Genomic DNA, 18,970 nt, shown 5'->3' on the forward strand with positions numbered 1-18,970 from the left:
TGTGGAGCAGTTACCAGGACTGGAGCTCTTGGATTTAGTTTCAGATTTGCCTACATTTGGTGAGAGACATAAACGCCCCAAAAAAAGGAGCTGGGTGTGGCTGAGAGTCCGGCCAGGGCTGAGGCGAGCTCTTCCAGGCAGGCAGGGAACATAGCAACTGGCCAGTGCCTCCAAAACAGAGCCTGACCCAAAACAAACCATCCTGAGCACAGTTCTGCTAGCAGAGGAAGAGGCATTTGTTTGCAGAAGGCCAGCGAGGCCAAGCCAGCCTCATGGCACACCAAGGTCTGTCCTGCTGCAGGACAGGAGGGGAGTCCTGCACAGTAATTCCCCACCTCACAGTGCTCATGGCAGCAGCAGCCAATGGCTCCTTACACGGGCAGGATGTCTCCTCTTCTCTGATCCCAGCCTGCAGGAGCAGCAGGGACACAGGGGTGGACAGGTCCCACAGCTGTGCAGAGGGCAGTGACCCCCCTGTCCCCAAGGGCACACAGTGCCCTGCAGACGCTCTGCTCCACAGGCAGCCCCATTCCACACCCTGCCCTGATGCATGCCATGGTGTCCATTCTGATCTCTCCAGCTTTTCTTCCCCAGCCACTGCTGAAGTTTGAAGCCAATGAATCCATTGAGACTGAGGGCCATTAAAGCAGCCCCAGTGCTTTTGTCCCCAGAATAAAGAGCTTCACACAACACAGGCCGTCTGCCCACACACAGGGTAGGAGCCTCATTTGGGCAGCACCAGACTGACCATCACTCTGTCAGGGTGACACTCACCCACTTTTGGAGGCACCTTGATGCTCCTGGAGCTTTCTGAAAGGGGCTTGATAAAACCTCACCTTACACTCCCCACCAATGCAAATGCACAAGTTTGTTCTCAGTCTCTGCACGCAGCATCAGAGACTGCCAAGGACACAGCAAGGTCACCCTGAGAGAACTAAAATCACAGAATCCTCAAACATTTTGGGTTAGAAGGGACTTTAAAGCTCATCCAGTCCCACTCACTGCCATGGGCAGGGACACCTTCCACTATCCCAGGGTGCTCCAAGCCCTGTCCAGCCTGGCCTTGGACACCTCCAGGGATGGGGCAGCCACAGCTGCTCTGGGCACTCTGTGCAAGGGCCTCTCTACCTTGTGTGGGTCAATGTCTTCTGTTTCCTCTGTGGCCCCTTCCCAAACTGGCAGCTTAAAAATCACCAGTGATTCCTGAGCACCAGAAGAGGACCTGCAGTGCACCTGCACAGGCCTCAGACTCTGGGCAGTGAAGTTACTCAAATAAAGGTCTGTAATTAAATAAAACCACACAGAACCAAGCACACACTATCTGCCATATGGAGGGCATTAGTGCACTATAATGACACCCTGCAGCAGGAGTATAATTAAGAATATAGCAGGATTCCCATTATAAATCCTTATTACTGAGGGTTCATAACCTACTGTACAAACCTGCCTGGGGCTCAGGCTCAGCACATAAGAGCAGCTCCAGCAGCAGTCTCAAAAGCTACTTACAAAGTTGGGTGGAAAGGTTATCAGTCTTTTAAATTTCTGCAATTCCAGGAGAGAGTCAGGAGTTAAGACTTCATTATTTCCAAGCTTTAACAGCTGGGGGATGGGGCAGATTTGGTTTCAAATTATAATAAAAAAAGAACCCCCAAACAAGCTGCTTCTGTGGTTTCAAATCCCTCTGAGCACAACAAACCCCCAGTGATGATGTGAGCACCCCCATCACAGCCCAGCAGGTCAGCTCTAAACTCCAGGGGAGAACTATGGGCACGTGAGATTCACAGATGATGCTGGGGCAGCACAGAATCACTGACATTTCCATTCTGCACCAACACCACAGCAAACCTCACATCACTGAACCCCTGAAGGAGGAAGGGAGGCTGCTCAGACTTAGCTGGGATATATCCTGGAGCAGAAGAACAGCAGGATTGCAGCATCCACCAGCATGTCTGAAAGGGATGGAGCAAGAGTGGGATCTGAGATGATACCTGCTGACTCCTTAACACAGGTACAGATCTGCAAAATTTGGATTTGGGCCATGAATCTCATTTCTAGGTTGGTGACAGCCCATAAACCACTTCTGGTTCAGTTTATGATCCTTCAGCTTCTGCTCTCCCATTGCCATCCCACGGAGCACATGGCTCATATTTCACTGCTCAATATATTCAATGTCTCCAAAAGACACCAGCCTGTATGAACTCAGCATAACAAACACCAGAGGCCTGGGAAACATAATGCTCCATTTACTAATTCAAAGCTAAACTGCACCAGGCAGTTGCTCACGGCACATTTGAGCACTGGTACCCAGAGCTGCTGTGCTCCATCCTCCTCCAGCAGCCTTCCACAGCACAGAGACTTGCTGAATTTATTTCAAATCATTCTGCAACTGTTCACCAGTGATAAAGGCAAACACATTTTCTGGCTTAATATGGTCTCTGAGAAATTCATTTGGATGGGGACCAGGGCCTGTTGCTTCATGCCACTCTCCAGCCTCTGTTTTTGTACAAATCCCAAAGTTACAAATCCAAACACGTACCAAAAGGAACTCATGGTATAAACTTGAATTTCACAACAGTGTGTGATGCATCTGCAGTATCACAGCCCTCCAAATATCAACGTTGTTTTGACAAACAGTAAAATCCAACACTGACATGATAAAGAGAATGGCCAAACGTAGCAACACATCTGCCCACAGCAGGGGAGATTTTTACAGTATTGTTTCCTGCAAATACCTACAATTTTGCTTTCAAATGCTACCTTTTTTAACTGCAGTCATATATATAAGCTTTTAGATATCCAAAACCAGGTCGCTGGTTTCATTGGCCTCTGCTTTAAGTGGCAAACTGAACTCAATTTCTAGGTACTGATCTTTGATAGCTTATTTAACTGGACAAAGGCTACTCTGAGTCACAATAAAAAAGGCAAACCCCCCAGAAAGGCTTGAATCAATTCACTGTCCTTCTTGCATCCTAACACAAACCCCAAAGCAACATAAGGCTCTCAAGCAAGGCTGGCTCTGGCCTGTGGGACAGAGCAGTGAAGCTGCTCCAGGCTGGAGAGGGAGATTTAAAGACATTTTTTAAAATAAAAGCTTCAGAAGTGCTGGAAGATGGGACATAAAGCGGAAGAGAACATAATGAAGGACTGGATTTAGTAAGGACACTGCGGCCGGACATTTCTGTTCCTGAAAAACAAAAATGTCCCCAAAATGCCAGTGATCACAAGGCTGTTACATAACCCAAACATCCCATCATTCTCACAAGAATCAAAAGCTCCTGATTCACAAATATTGAGTACACACACTTGAGAAGCTCCCAGAAACACACACAGAGGTGGATGGAGGTGGCAGATATCACCCCTGTGGTGTCCAACCCTGGCTGCTGGAACAAAGCATGCCTGGTCTTTACATTGGCCTTTCAGCACACAGGTTTTCCTGTCAAACCAGTAAATTGTCTTACGCTGGCTTGGATTGGCTTAGTTCCACATTGGCTCAGGATTCCAGCAGGCTGGGACTTTGCAGCACATTTAAAAACGGTGGAAACACAAAAGCTTTCACTTCAAAAAGTTCATCAGGCTGGAGGAAATCTCACCACTGAGGGCAAAGAGATGAGATTGGACATGGGGGATGATGTAAGAATTCCTGACCTTAGCACAGGAAAACCAGGAGGAAGCATTGAGATCTGGAGACAATAGAATAATCAGCCCAATAATTAAGCTGATTAAGAGCCTGCTGGCCATGCTTGTTTAGCAGAATCAAAACCAAAAATACTGACCCCACTGCTGCTTCTGCCCTAGACAAAAGTGAACTACAGCTATTTCAGGCAAAAGGGAAACTGCAATGTGAGCTGAGGGCAGGGGACACCCAGGGACAATTGAAGCCACCCTGCCTGGTCCCACCAGCCAAACCCAGGGCAAGCTGAGATTTGAACACCTGAACCAAGAGAATAAATGGAACATTTTGGGAGGCAGAGCTTTTATACACCATGCAATTTCACCAGGCACAAAAGCAGCAGCTCTTCCTGAGTAACAAGGGGAATATTTGCATTTTCTTTCAAGGGTGCTGGCTGGCAGCTCTGAATTTCAACTCCTGGGTGTTTTAAGGCAGTGGCAGGTTTTGCATCAAAAGCTTTCCAGAAAGTTTGACATTTCAATGCAAATGTTGTTAATCCTCCACAGTGAGCCTGTAATTAAGACACTGATTCCACAGGGTACTGCAGCACCCAACAGTCCAGACAAGGTTTGAAGGCATCCACAATCTCCATCAAGCTCCTTCCCATCTCCAAGCCTGAGGTGGATGTACCACAGATGTGCCATCTGCTCCTGGCATCCATCCTTAGGGGACATCAACAGCCCCACAACGGGGCAGGAACTGGTGAAACACCACATCCATGGTTACTGCAGATGCAAAGCATTCCTTTCACAGGAGACACGGAGCACCACTGCAGTTAGTCATGAGAGATGAATGTCCAGTGCCATAATTAGCTACAGAATATTCATTAGCTCTTCAACTAATTCACTTAGGAGGAAAAAAAAAACGGTGGACTGTGTACCTCCTTTTTTCTAAAAAAACCTAAAGTTATGTGCATGTTTTATTCAGTTCCCTAAATTTTTTTGAAGGATGTTTAATCTCTTCCTAGGAGCACTTAGGTCAGAACACAGAACTACAACCTCATTTTGTGAGATGGGTACCAGAACCTCCAAAATTGAAATTCAGCATTGGAACAGATGACTTGACAGCAGGCAGCTGGAAGTGGAGGATGTCAGGGGATTTTAAGGGATGTCAGGAGCCAGGTCTGAGGCTAATTCCCAGCAGCCTTCCTTGTTCTTTGCCCTGATCATTTAACAGATCGTTTTTCTCACCAGCACCTAAGGGGCAGAAGAGCAGCCCCAGGCCTTGACTGCAGAATCCCTGCTCAGAGCCTGGAGCATGAACCAGGCTGAAGGGCAGGTCTGGAGCTGCCCTACAGAGCAGGAAGGCAGAGCAGGAGCAGCTTAATCTGCCCTGAAAAGGGGGCTGGGGGCCAGAGCCCCCCTCCCCCAGGTTGTTCTGTACCAAACCCCCTGAGAGCTGCTGCTGCCCCACTCATCCCTGTCTGCTCAATACTCATGAGCCAATGATGAAAACCAAATCCATCACTTCAGCCCACAGACAGGTTTGGAAGGATTCAAACATTTATGCTGACTGAGAGTCGCATCCCCTCACAGGCCTCCTTGCACCCACCCTGCTTCCCACCAGAGCAGGACTGAGCATTTTCACTCCTCACCCCCCTGGGCAATACCTGGATGCTGGATGTGGGAGTTTTCTGCCCTGCTCACACAGAAGTCCCACCTGGCAGCAGCTGCAGAGGGTCGGGAGCAGATGTGACATGGGCTGAATGGGCTCCTGGACAGCACAGAGCACAAAGCAACACTCTGGGCCAGCTCCTTGGCACAGGGGAGCTGCAACTGGGAACAGGGATGAGCTTTGCCAAGTGAATAATTCCTTCCCCATCCCACCCTTTTGGCAAAGCCAGCGCCACCTTCCACTTCCAACAAAGGGCATTGGCAGCGCTCGGCCAGGGCAAGGACGTGACCCTTTGCTCACAAGCAGCAGATTTTCTGTCCCCAGTCAGCCTCCACAGGCCAGAGCAGGGTCAGCTCAGGCTCTGCTGCAGTTCTCATGTGTCCAGGGACAGCACAGATCCCTCCCCAAGCCCCTGTGCCCTGCACAGACACACCTACAGCTGGCCAGGCCAGCAGGCAGAGTCCTCAGCTGGGAGAGCTGCACAGGGATCACTTCCCTCCTCAGTCACCTGCATAAAGGCCATTAAAATTAACAGAATAATATAAATCTGCCATTGCTTCCCCTCAGCACAGACGGAAAGCCAAACCATTGCTAACAGGGATGGCTCAACAAGGTTTATATTGCCCTGGTAAGTGCAGAGGCTGCAAGTTGCATCCAGTTCTGAGCAGCTGCATTATCCCATCCAGGGAACGAATCTAACACACAACCACAGAATTACATTTATGTTTAAATCTCACTGATGCCATTATGACCAGCCAGACTTTTTTAAAAAATGAGATCTGCCCCACTGCAGACAGATGTGAATTTTTCACATTCTTTCTGTGATTTCCTCACCTAAACATGAGAGGAAGGAAAAGCAGATTCCTCTCCTGGGGCTTGTCCGGCTGCCTCAGGGGAAATGAGGGATTTGTTTACAGGCAGGAGGAAGCAGCTCTGAGGGTTCATCTGAGCAGAGGAAGCAGAGGCAGTGCAGGCAGCTCAGCACTTGACCTCTGCTACCAATGCACTCGTGCCAAAGGCTTCTGCCCTTTCAGTGTCTGCTGCAAACAGCTCAAATAAAAGCACAGGGAATTATCCAGCCCTTCCAAAGAACCTTCTGCTGCAGAACCTTTCCCTAAGCCATGGTACAACTGACCTGGGCAATTAACAGTGAAGCCTCTCCAGCCCAAGCAGCTGCAGAGGAAAATATCTATTTGGCAACCCTGAGACCCAGCAGGGAGTGAGGGGGAGGGAGAGAACGGACTGAGGGATGGATTCTCACGTTGCTTTTAGCATCTCTAAATACCTCCCTCTTCCCCAGATGATAATTTTCTCTCTGAGTTAGGGCTGGAGAGGCAGCTGAGCAGCAGCCAGTGCAGGGGCACAACCCTCCCCCGGGCTTCCACGCCCGGCACACGCGGCTCCACACCCCCAGCACCACGCCAGGGCTTTCAGTTCCTTTTCAGAGTACAAAGAGTGGTTCATCCAAGCTTATCTCTTCTGCAGCCCCACTTCTCCCAGCACAGAATCATCCCCAAAGAATGTTTCAGTAATGCTGCGGTGCTGAATTTCAGAGGGACACTTAATCTTGCCCCAGTGGCTCTCCAGGGCCAACTTTCTGAGCATGAAATATTTAACTGTCCGTGGGCGTCCAATATGATAATAAAGTGACTGCTAACCAGCCACTGAAATGAGCGTGTGAGGAGGAGAGCAGGAGCTATCAAACACACAAACCAGCCTAATTGCTGTCTTCCTTCCATCCCCATGAACCCCTGGGCACTGCTCACACTCCCCAGCAGCAGGGACCCAGCAACACAACACTTCCAAGACATTGGGACAATCAGCAGAGAAGAACTGGAAGGAGGAAATCAGGAGAAAGGTTGGTGAAGGGCATTGTTATCAAGTCTTTCTCATTTCGGGGGATGTGAAAATCTATCAGGCTTGCCTAAAAGAAACCAAGCCCTGTGTCACAGTTTGATGCTGGCACAATGCCAGTGCCCCCAAGAAAATATATGCTCCCTGGGCATATGTCTTGGAGGTTCCTTCAAGGGGATTGAAAATATATGATGAAGAGGAACAAGAATACAAAGCTTTAGTTGACACTGGTGCACAGTGCACATGAATCCCAAAAAAATCTCACTTCCTTTTTCAAACCAGGACACTCTGTATTTGAGCAAAAAACTTTGAAACTACTTGCAATTCTGCTACTCCCCCACTCCAGTGAACTTTATCTTTTGGCATTTAACACTTCGCAGACTCCCAGGTGAGCATGTGCCTGTTAATGCCTTGTGAGAGTTAGGGAAGCAACGGAACCCACCCAGGACCCCTGAGGGCAGCATGGCAGAGGGGAGCTCCTGCTGCACACTCCTTCCTGGCACAGAGGCTTTTTAGCAATCTCAGCCTTACCTCATCCCACTCCGAAGCAAAGGATGGGGACTTCTCCAGCCGCTTCTTGCCGCTGCTGCAGTTGGAGAGCGATTCGCTCCGGCTCCCCATGGCATCGTCCTCGGTCGGGGAGCAGGTCAGCAGGTCAGAGTCCGACTTGGACAAGCTGCGGCTGAGTTTGAGCTCAGCTTTGGGTTTGCTGCCCGGGTGGGCTCTACCCACAGCTCTGTCCCCCTCTGGCTCAGCACACACGTGGGGCGTGCCCAGGGCTGCGGGATCCGCCCGGCTGACGTGCTGCACCGTGGCGTACACCACGGTCTGCGTGGGGTCCGGGGAGCTGCTCCGAGCCGGTCCTGACGACGTTAGCTCAGCATCCTCCAGCTGCATAGCAGCAGGGTGGCTCGTGGCTTCAGTGTCCCCCTTCTCCGAGGAGGAAGCGAGCCTGAAAGGGTCCTCGCTTATTTCACAGATTGGAGAAGAGCCGTGGAGCAACCCTGAGAACTGCTCTGGCACCTGGATGTCCTGGCTGTCTGTGGAGTCCTGGCTGCGGCCGCCGCTGCTCCTCCTGTGGTCTTCAAGGGGATGAAAGCAGAGAGGAGGGGGAAATTAAAAACATGGAAGAAGCAGCAAAATTCCAGCTCTCTCCCTGCTCTCCCTCAGCAAGGGAGGGAGAGATCTAAAGAGAGAACAGTTCCGTATTGTTCCGCGTGCTCAACTTGTACCCAAAGTCATGGCATTTATGAAATTCCAAACACTGGTCCGATTTACGCAATCTGGCAGCTCTCCGTGTTTTTTATTCCTGTTAACACTAACTATCAGGCCTTGCTATATAAGGCCAAGAGAAGTGCTAACTATATCCTGCAGAGAGAGCAAGTGAGGTGGGAGCAGCAGAGACGGACGCTCCTGGAACATCTGATCCCTTTCCATAAAGGCCAGAGCGTTATTTAGAGCCGCACGCCCGGCTCTTGGCACGGGCTGCAGGGTGGGAAAACGCCTGGACTGCAATCGACCTGAGAGTTCCAAAATCCGCTCCCAAAAAAACCCACTGCTTCCCTCCCTAGTGGCTTCCGAGTTTAACCTCTCCTCCCTGCTCAGGGGAGAGAAATAAACAGTTTATGCAAGGGAAAAAAAGCTTGAGCAAAAAGTCACTTTTGCAATGAAGTGAGCACAGAGTGGTCAGAGCTGGTGGAGCACTGGCTGCCCCAGAAATGTGACACTGGCTCCCAGCTACTGCTGCCCCAGTAACCTTAATATCAGGTACCAGGGTCCTGCATAAACCATGAAGAATTCGCTGATCCCAAGTGCTGGGTGCACACACACAAACAAACATGCACTCACCTTTGTCACAGCTGAATGAGCATTTCAACTGCAGAAGCAAAACTTTGTCAAGTCAACAAGTCTAACTTTGGTTTCCTAGGATTCCTTCACCCTCTCAGCATTGCTTGTGAATTTTAACTGCTTCCATTTAGTGCTGAAGAAACTCTTCAGAGTGAGAACTAAAAATTGATGCTGCAAGGGAACAATACAGCGAAACGCTCCGATAATGAGGCTCTGAAGTGCAGGGAGGATGTTTGGATCTGAAGAGGAAATCACTTGCTTTGCAGACAGCAGCTCTGGGAAGCCAAGGCAAAGGAACCCTCCTTTCCGTGAGCAAAACAGTGAGTTCTACCCAACTAAAAGTAACCTGTTAGCAGCAGCAGAGAGCCCAGCTCAGCTCCCAGCTTTCCTTTCTCTTTTCCTTTCTCCTTTCCAGCACCAAGCCTGACCAAGGGATTTTCAAACACCAACACCCATTGGGCTTTGTGGTCTGTCCTCACCAGAACTGGGCAGGAAAGGGCTGACTTAGTAATTTGCCTTTCTGTGGGGGTCCCAGGTACCCTATGCCTAGTGAGGATGGTGAGTCCCTCTCACAGGCACAGGAAAGCCAGGAGCAGCCACAGCCCTCACTGGGATCAAGTGATGTGAGGGATTATCTCATCCTGGATCCTATGAGTTAGAGATTCCAGGACAGTGAAGTAGTTGTTGACTCTCTTGCACAGGCACATAAACCACCGGTTCTGTGACTGGAGCTGCCAAGGGGGAGGCAGGTCCCAGTGCTGCCTGAGAGGCACCAGCAGCAGCACCCCAGATTACAAGGCCAGACTAAACCCAGTTACTTTGCATAAAGCTCTAAAGTTCCAGTGCTGGAGAGAAACCTCAGAGGACAGACCTCAGAGGAGATCAGATGTGCTGCATTCACAGGACAGACTGGTACTAATGCAAAGCCACAGAGAGGTGAGCAACACAGCAGTGATGGGACAGTCACATAAACCTGTGGGGTAAGAAAAACCTCTGCAGTTTTTCTTCCCAACCTCTTCCTTTCCTTGGAAACCATTTCTTCCATGCCCAGCTGAACCTTTACTGACATTTCTGCTGCAGGCAGAGAGGCGGCTGGCCAAAGTTTGTGCCACGTGCTGTAACACTTGAGTCCAGCCAGAACAAAGTGCTCCAAATCCAGCTCCAGCACCTCACAAAAGGGCTCCTGTTGGACAGGAATCCCAGCCACCCACTCATCTGTGAGCTGAGAGGGACTCAAACACAGGGCAGCTGCCAGGGAAGGAAGGGATGGAGCGAGGGCAACAGCACTTGCCCAGAAATTGTGAGAAACATCTTGAAGGAGATATTTCAGAGCGTGCCCTGAAAGCTGCAGACAGAGGAACTAATGTAGAAAGTCATCTCAGTCTTTTTGTCACATGCAGGGCTCTCCAGGCCTCTCCTTTCAGGGGATCTGAAAGAATCATCCTCCTCCAGTTACACCTGAGTTACACTCAGAAAGGGTTCCTAGCATAGAGACTTCTGCCCAGCTCCCTTCATGGATTTCACTCCCTTCACTGATTTTACCCCCCAGGACAGGTAATTTGACAGATCCTGCCTTTTATCAGCCTCAGCCTGATGCAGGTCTCACCCACAGGAGAGGCTGCTCCCAACCCTTCCTGGGATCAGGAGCCCTTCCTGGGCACAGACTGTCTGCATCCCAGGGAGAATTCCAGTCAGAGCTTCCCTGCCAGCAGCCTGAGCACTCCAGATACGAAGCACTTCCCTAAACACTCCACGCTGAGCTGTAACCACCCTGCCTCCACTGGATTTCTTTCCCTCTATATCAACAGCAGGATTTGTCTCACAGCCCTGGATTAGAGGAATGAAGCTGTTCCTGCAGCTGCTGCCTGCTCAAGCTCCCCAACCTTAAAATTAGTGAGGGCACACAGCAGCCTCTGATCTGCACGTGGAAAAGGCTGCCCACGTTACATCATGCCAGAATTTGTCAAGTGAGGCAAATTTCCCTCCTGTGAAACTGAAGGCCAGAGGAAGAAGCTGGCTTTGAGGGGTGCAAAAATATAATTTACCTACAACAGGACTGAAACACAGCCCCATTCCACAGCCAGTTACCTCGTGTGGAGCCCAGCTGAGGATGGCACACTCCTGTGTTAACCTCCCCAAGCTCAGCCATTCCAGCAGAGTTTATCCTCCTGAATTTGTGCTGTTTTGTACTCCCCTCTTCAGAAAGGGCAATGAGACACTGCCCTGCTTAGAGAGATCATTAATGTGATTCTGCACAACCCCATGAGAGCAGAAACAAAGGCTTGGGCCTGGGATATGGGACAGAGGTCTGTCCTCTGTCCAAGGTAACACCACATGAGGACATGTAGGCTGTGGGTTTGTATTGTCCTTCATCTCACAGCAAACCAAGAGCTGTCCCCAAACCTTTGCCTGCAATAACCAAGCGTCCCCACAGAACCCCCCAGCAGTGTCCACCCTGCTATTTCAGCAGCCATATTCTGGCTCTCAGAAAAGTCTCTTTCAATCTCTCTGCAGCGTGTTCTGACTTTATTGCTGGCTCATTCCAGCTCTCTGGTTAGCAGCACAGTCACACTGTGCTGGCTGAACCAGTTTAACCACACAGAAAATCTCTTACAGGAGAAAGGGCAAAGTGGGGACTTCAAGCTGGACCTCCTATGCAAGCAGCACAGAACAACCTCAACAAGTATCAGTTTATAATAACTACCAGAAGGCACCAAGTCAGTCCTACCTGCAGCTGGTCACTGCTGACAACACCTGGGTGTGACTCCTGAGAAGCCAAACAGGTCAAAACTCAAATCTTTTCACCCTCCATTAGGTCTCTCTGGAGGCAGCAGGAGCTGAGAAGCCTCCTCCTGGTCACTCCACACACATTCCTCCTCTTTTGCCTTATTTTCACACCCTGTTAGAGGGCCTGAGTGCCCTGACTTCAGGCATGTGACTGCACACCAAAGTGGATGGGAGAGCATTTGGCTTAAACCACTTCTGATACTCAGCCCAAAACATGAGGCCAACCTCTCCCAGTGCTCCAGCATGTGACAGCGAGCTGCTCTAACACACACAAAGGCCACCAAAGCCAGTGGATAATGCCACATTCATCTGCTGGCTGGACACAGGACAACTGGCAGCCAGAGGAACAAAGGCAGCTATCACAGATGAAAGGCACCATTAAACCCACATGCCTGAAATTCAGCCTTCCTGCTGCCCTGAAACGCCCTTTCAACAGCCACAAGAACCCAAGCCCTCCTCTCCTGACCAAAGGCTGCTCCAGACCCTCAGACTGAGGGCCAAGGAGCAGTTCAAAGCCATGCTTCAGCTTCTTCTGTGCCTTGGGATTGAGCTGCTGCCTTTGATGCTCCAGGACCCTTCTGACCCAGAGGTGGGAAAATTCTCCAACACCCCAAGTAAGGTTTTGGTCTTCTCCTTCAACTCTTGCTTAATTCTGCCACTCCTTAAATTTATCTTCCCCTCCCACCATCAGCCACAGTGCTGACTGCATTTAAAGAATGGGAAAGTCAGGGAAGATGAGGAAAAACTCAGCTGCATCCTTGGATTTCTCCCACTGTTACAGTGGGAAGAGCTCCAAGCTTGTTACCAACACTTTCCATGGAGTGCAAACCATGAAGTCACAGCTTTGATCTTTCCAACTGTACATCAAAAGATGGGACTCTGCTCTGGATCCATAAAAGGATCCATAAAGATCTTCCTGCAACCTCTCTTGTCTTCAGGAGGAAGGGGAAGAGATCTGCATCAAGAACAGGCAGCTGCCTTACTCTGAGGTTTTATTTTAAGCTGACACATAATTAGGACATACCTCCACTCTTACCAATCAGGCCTGGACAGTGCAGCCAGGGGAAGGAGTTGGAATAACCAGCAATAGCTGCCCTCAGTGACTGCAAGCCCTCAGTGGCTGTTGCCCAAGGACTGTTCCTGGCCCAGCCTGAAAGCACCAACCTGAAAAGCTCTCAAAATGTGCCTCTGGCACTGAGGGGCTTTGGCAAGTGCTGGTGGGAACACAATGACCTCTTGTGCCACCCTGGAGCAGCCAGGAGACCAGCAGGACCTGAGCAGTGAGAGCTATCATGCTGCAAGGAGGGGAAAAAAGCTGCAGGTCTGAGAAAGCACTCAATGAGGCATCACCTCGAGCCCTTGTTAGCCCTGTCCATCCTCAGAGGCAGAGGGGTCCGAGTGTGAGAACCCAAACTAAATCCACCCAAATTCCTGCTCAGGACTTCTGAATAAAGCGGAAATATTTTCCCTCTAAACAAATCTTTTGTTGTTATTGTTGAAGGAAAGCCAAAAAGCCAACAACAGCCAAACACAAGAGACAAGGTGTTCCCAGATGCTTTGTAAAGCTCAGAGGTCCTTCAGGGTGAGGAGAAACTACCTCAGTATCAACCTGTGTATCCCATGCTCTCAGCCAGTTCCAGCTCTTGCTCTACACATTTTTGTTTTCCTCCTGTTAGTTTCCATCTCAAATTAGCTGTAGCACAGAGCAGGATGTTGATTTTACAGCAGGATAGCAGAAACCTGCAGCGCCAGCTGGATGGAGAACACGGCTCACTGGAACACTCGTGTTGCTCATCTTCCCTGGCAGAGGCACAGCCTCCAGCCTCTCACCCTCTGCCTTTGCTTGGCCAGGCATGAGATTTGGGCATTTCTGAGGTCACAGAGCAGATCCTTGCAATCTCTGAACTGTCCTACAGCAGAGCTGCCCCTCCTCTGTGTACACTGTGTACAGGAATGCTCAGAGCTCTCCTTCACACAGAGATTACCAGGAAACACAACAACCACCCTCCAGCCCCCACCCAGCAGAGACTTTCATTGTTCCACTTGCCCTCTGCCCTCACGTCTTCCTGAAGCACATGCAAGCAAACAGCTCTGCTTTTTGGATGGTCACTCACCTTTTGTTTTCCTGTCCACTGCAACCGGCTTTTTAGTTTCTGCTGTAAGCAGCAGCTCGTAGGGGTGTTCCTCTTCCTCAGCTCCACTTCCCTTGCTCTTCCCCCGGGCAGCAGAGGCCTGATGAAGAACAGCACAATGTGGTGCTCTGCAAAGCAATGCTTTGTCCCAGCATAAACCCCACAGCCTCTATGCCAGGGGTTAATCAAAGAATTGGCAGAGGCAATACCTTCACTGTGGAGCGTGAGCCAAAATGTAATACTCCCCTTCGGGTTTTTTTAACCCCCTCAAAAAAACCCCACCCAAAGCCCTTTAATTTTTAGTATTTCAGGCTGCTGACAGCTTTCCAGCACTGACCAACTGAGCAAGGGCTGCAGACAGACTAGGGAGAAAAGAGCTGAGACCGTTATTCCTGTTCATCCCATCTCAGACTCGCTGTTGCTATTGGAATTTGCACAGTCATTCACTTTTTAGCTGCCGGCCCTATTAGGACAGGGCTGAAAAGAACAAAAGCCCAAATCCCTGCCACCCTCTCAGGCATCTCAGATCTGCATTTCTGACCTCAGGATGTATGGCATATTCAGAGCTAAAGAGTCCTCAGGCAGCACTGTATGAACTCAGTTTAACTTCAGGATGTGCAGCAGTGATTGTGCTCATTTAAATCCCCCAAAGCCTCTACTTAGAGCTGGTTTGTAACCCTGGCAGACTCTCCCTGTTCTGGAAAGCCACCAGCCATGTGCAGGGGTGAGGTTTTGGTGCAGGATCCAGACAAGTCGTGCTGCACTCGCACGTGCTGGTCTGCACCAATGCCAAGGATACACTGGATACCCTCGTGTGCCATCCCAGTGCTGAAGGGGCTAAACTGGCCACAGGGCACCCTGCCAGCACAGTCAGCTGCCTTTCAGCACCATCTCCTGGCCAGACCCTGGCAGATTGATGCAACCCTGTCCCAGGAGCTCAACATGACCCAGGAATGCACCCTTAGAGGCTCTAAGAGAGCTGGAGAGGGACATGTAGAGAGGGAAAATTGTGAATGCCTTGGAAGTGTTCAATGCCAGGCTGGATGGGCCTTGGAGCAACCTGGTTGAGGGGAAGGTGTCCCAGCCCATGACAAGGGCTTGGGACTGGATGATCTTTAAGGTCCCTTCCAGCCCAAACCACTCTGTGACCCCACATGTGAGTGTCCCCAGCCACAGTGGGACAAACCCAAGGCAGAAAGCAAACAAGCCCTACCTGCTGCCAGGACAGGGAACAGCAGGTCTGGACAAAATGTGCCTCCAGGGAGGGCTCCTACTGCTCAGACCCCTGGACCTGCCACTGCCTCACCAGCACAGCCCACCTCCTGCTTCTCCCCAGAGTGAGAGCACCAGAGCTGCTCCAAGGGCAAACTGGTGCCTACCTGACTGCAACCCAGCCAGGAGCTCTGGAAGCTTAAAGGAGTCTTGGAGAGGCACCCAAAAGTCAGCAGCACAGAGGATTCTGACATCCATGTGCTGTTCTGCATGAACCCACCTGGCTTTTAATGTGACTTTCCCAATGGGAGGAAATGGGCCATGCCTGGCATGGGAAATATTTATTTATTCTACCTGCTTTGAGCAGGAGCTGCCAGGCAGACCTGCTCCTTTCCAGGTGAAGGAGCTCATAATGAGCAAATTAGGGAAAAATTCTGACCAGATGGTGGCACAAAACCGCCAGACCAGAACAGCAGGTAAGAGGTTATTGACAGTGATCTTGTAAAAATCCTGCCCAGCAGCAGCCTGTTAGCACAGCAGCAGCCTGGACCTTCAGCCAGGCTCTGTGCTCTCCTGACATTCCTGTGGATGATGATTCCTGTGCTGTCCTCTTTAAATGCACCAAAGGCAGAAGTTCTCCAGCAGCACACAGCTCCCAGCTTCTACTCTGAGCTTTCACAGGTCTACTGACACTTGATTTTCTCCACCTCTCATCCTTTCAAGCTCTAAACAGTGTTCTAGGTTCAAATTCACTCAAAACAAAGACCATTGCTGGAGAACCCTGCTTGCTCTGTGGGCTTTGTGACCGAGAGCAGCACCACCAAGTAAAGCTTTCCTCCAATTCAGCTTTTACTTCTTCAGCCGTGTTGTTCGCATGTATAAATGTTCATTGCTAGCAAAGCCCAAAAATAAGATGCTGTGAATAATGAGGATGCTGTTTAAGGTGTACTTAATCCACAGCAGAGGACTTTGAAAGACTTTTTAAAGGGTAACTCATCTCTTCCTCTCTTCTCCCTCCCCAGAGCTGCAGACCAAACTCCTGGAGCCAACGTGGCGCCTCGTCCTTGATCTGCACTTCCCTTCTGGAGACAAGCAGTAAACAACTGGAACTGAAGTTTAATTTGACAGTGTAGACTCTTAGCTCCAAACCCAGAAGGTTTCTGCAGATAGTGAAAGGCACCACTCAAGCACCTCCAAACAATCAGCTCCTTTGCCTGTTTGTACCAACGCTTTTCCGTGATGAAAGTGAAGTTTCTTGTTTACGCTCATCTGCTTTGAGTGATAGCCCCAGCTTGGCAAGGAATAAAAAGACTACTTTGGAAAACTGGAGTTTGGCCCAACCTCAGAATACTCAATGACTAAATGTCCTGGCTCCAACGGGAGAGTAGGGCTAGAGGGTGGCAGATTGGGATGCTGCAGCAGAATGTTTACAGCATTCCTGGAGCATGTGCACACCTGCCTGGCCCAGGGAGAGGTGGGAAAAGATGGGAAAGAGTCAGAAAAGCAGAGTGGGACAGGAGGAACAAGCAAAGAAAAGGATCAGCCCCAAACTCCTCATCAGTATGTCCAAAAGGTCATTTCCAGGCAGCCACATGCTGCCTGTAAGTTTTGTCACTAAAGTTGGTCACAAATCAAGGTCTCCCCAGCAAGTCACTCTGCCATTTGCCAGCAAGTTCCCTTTAATGGATTGTGCTTCCAAAGCCATTAAAGGCAGGACAACACAGCAGGTGTTTGGTAATTAAACATGGCAAGAAAGCTCGGCAGGAATGGTCAGGGCACGTTTCCCTCCCCGTGTTTATTGTCATAAACAAGTTCTGCTGCCCAATTACTCCATGACCTGCTGCCCAGCTCTCCTCTGCCAGAGCCAGGCACAGGACTGGTTACCACCCCCTGCATTTGATCAGTCCGCAATGTCACATCCCAGTTTCCCTGCTCACACACAGCTCAGAGTTTACTCGCTCTCTGCAGTCAGTTCCACTACAGCAGGCTGTGTTCACCCGTGTCTCATGTGGATTTGACACTCTCCAGAAAACAGAGTTCATTCATGCCTTGCAGAACTCCAGCAGATCAGCACACTCAAAGAAAGCACCTGCAGAACCAGAGGCTGCTCTGACAGCAGAGGTGGCACACGCTCCACGAGCTTCACACACAGCCCACTGCCTTTGGGAGAGCACAGAAATCCACAGGACTTGGATTTGCTTTGAAGGTTTTCCTGGGTGTCAGCAGAAGGCGCCAAGGCACACTTGTGGTTTCCCACAGCCTTGTCTCCTGGGGAGTCCTTACATCTGAGGTTCACAGCAGGTGAATAAGGTGAGCAACAGGAAGCCCCAGCAGCAACAAAATGAAATGGGAGAGCTTGAGTTCCATCAGAAAGCAGCTCACACCACTGACCCCAGCAGAAGGCAGCTTTAACACATGCTGGGCCAGATCCTCAGCTGAATTCAAGCCCCTGATCCCTGCTCATGTCAGTGGGACCCACAAGCCCATGCAGCTCCTCCACAGCTGGGAGCTCAGAGGAAGCAGCAACTCACAGCCCCTCTGTGCTTCAGTCCAACTGCAGATGCCTGTGGTGGGATCATTACTAGAGGGCAATGGTCCACATCACAACGTGGGTCAGAAAAATCGCTCCCTAAGGGAATTCTCAGCCAAGAATAGGAAAGTAAGGCTGAAGGTCAACTCTGAGGTGCCCTGGAAGAACCGGACAAAGGAAGTTCCCATGCTAAGGGAGAGCAGCATTGCTGAGTGAGGGAATACTTCACATCCACAGCCCAATGAGCACAGGAGGTAACAGCACCCTCAGCTCCTCCCAAACTATTAAAACTGATGTTTAAACCACTCACCCATGAAACACCCCAGAGCAAGCCCCATGTACCTCACAGGGAGCACTGTGGCTTGTCTTCTTCTCCACATTCTGCTCCTCCTCTTCATCAGGCGGGGGCTTGGCTGGCGGGGGAGGACGTTCTCTCTGCAGGTGAGACAGACACTGTCAGCTCATCCCTCCTGCCCCCCAGCTCTACGGCCCCACTGCTGTGGGTGCAGCAAGGATCTCTTCAAATCAATCTGGGTGGAAGAGAAGTTCAGCCCTAACAGCACAGAGCTGGGCAATGGCTGCTGCCTTCCCTCCTCCTCTTCCTCAAGACACTGATCCTGTCCCACTGGTCTCACTCAGACCCAAACCTGCATCTCCACAGCATTGCACAGGGCAGTGAGCAATGAGCTGATCAGAAGAAAGGGCTTGTGGCTTAGTGAAACTGATGCCAGAGGCACCTGTTATAGTGGAAAACTCTAGGGATCAAGAAACTAAGCTGCACTGCTCTCCTCTGATATCCCGGAATTGCAACTGGGCAGCTGGAGCTGCTCCCAGGGCCACCTCCTGCCCAGCCACAGCTCCATCTAATGGCAAAGGGAGCAGCAGAGCTGCACTGCTCAAACTCTGCCAGCTACTGGAGCATGTCCCTCTTGCTGCTCTCTTTTCACTGCAGTTCAGCTCTCCTCCTTCCTTACTTGTGACAGGACTGAGCTCATTTCACACCAGACACCATCAGCACGGGACAATGACAAGTTCTGATCAGTAACAGGACCTGCCAGGTACTGCACACCTGAGAGATCTGCCCAAAATATCCACCATCCAAAGCTTATGTCTCATTTCTATTGTGTTGCTCTCAGCACAAGCCAAAGGCTGCACCTCTTTGCACAGAGGGGAACCATGGTTACTGTGCCCCCAGCAGTTTAATTGTTCACTGCTGCTCTGCCTTTTGTCCAAAAACGCCTCCACAGGGCAGGCTTTGGAAAACCAACCAGAACACAGAGCCTGAAGCTGACCCAGCACTGCAGGGCCCGTGTCCCATCTGCC

At 50.5% G+C, this 18,970-nt stretch overlaps 1 protein-coding gene across 4 annotated transcripts in view; it reads right to left on the reverse strand.

The window, feature by feature from the left end:
* The window catches only part of ANKS1A (ankyrin repeat and sterile alpha motif domain containing 1A), a 57,001-nt gene that overhangs the window by 27,417 nt on the left and 10,614 nt on the right, over positions 1-18,970 (reverse strand). For all 4 annotated transcript variants that reach the window (XM_031063534.1, XM_031063533.1, XM_031063536.1 and 1 more), the window contains 3 exons: positions 17,990-18,082; positions 13,888-14,005; positions 7,670-8,220 (listed from right to left, as the gene is read on the reverse strand). In XM_031063534.1, coding sequence (XP_030919394.1) covers positions 7,670-8,220; positions 13,888-14,005; positions 17,990-18,082 — 762 coding nt within the window. The remainder of the gene's footprint in view (positions 1-7,669; positions 8,221-13,887; positions 14,006-17,989; positions 18,083-18,970) is intronic.

Source organism: Geospiza fortis, unplaced genomic scaffold (assembly GCF_000277835.1).
Source record: "Geospiza fortis unplaced genomic scaffold, GeoFor_1.0 scaffold14, whole genome shotgun sequence".
Lineage (NCBI taxonomy): Eukaryota > Metazoa > Chordata > Aves > Passeriformes > Thraupidae > Geospiza > Geospiza fortis.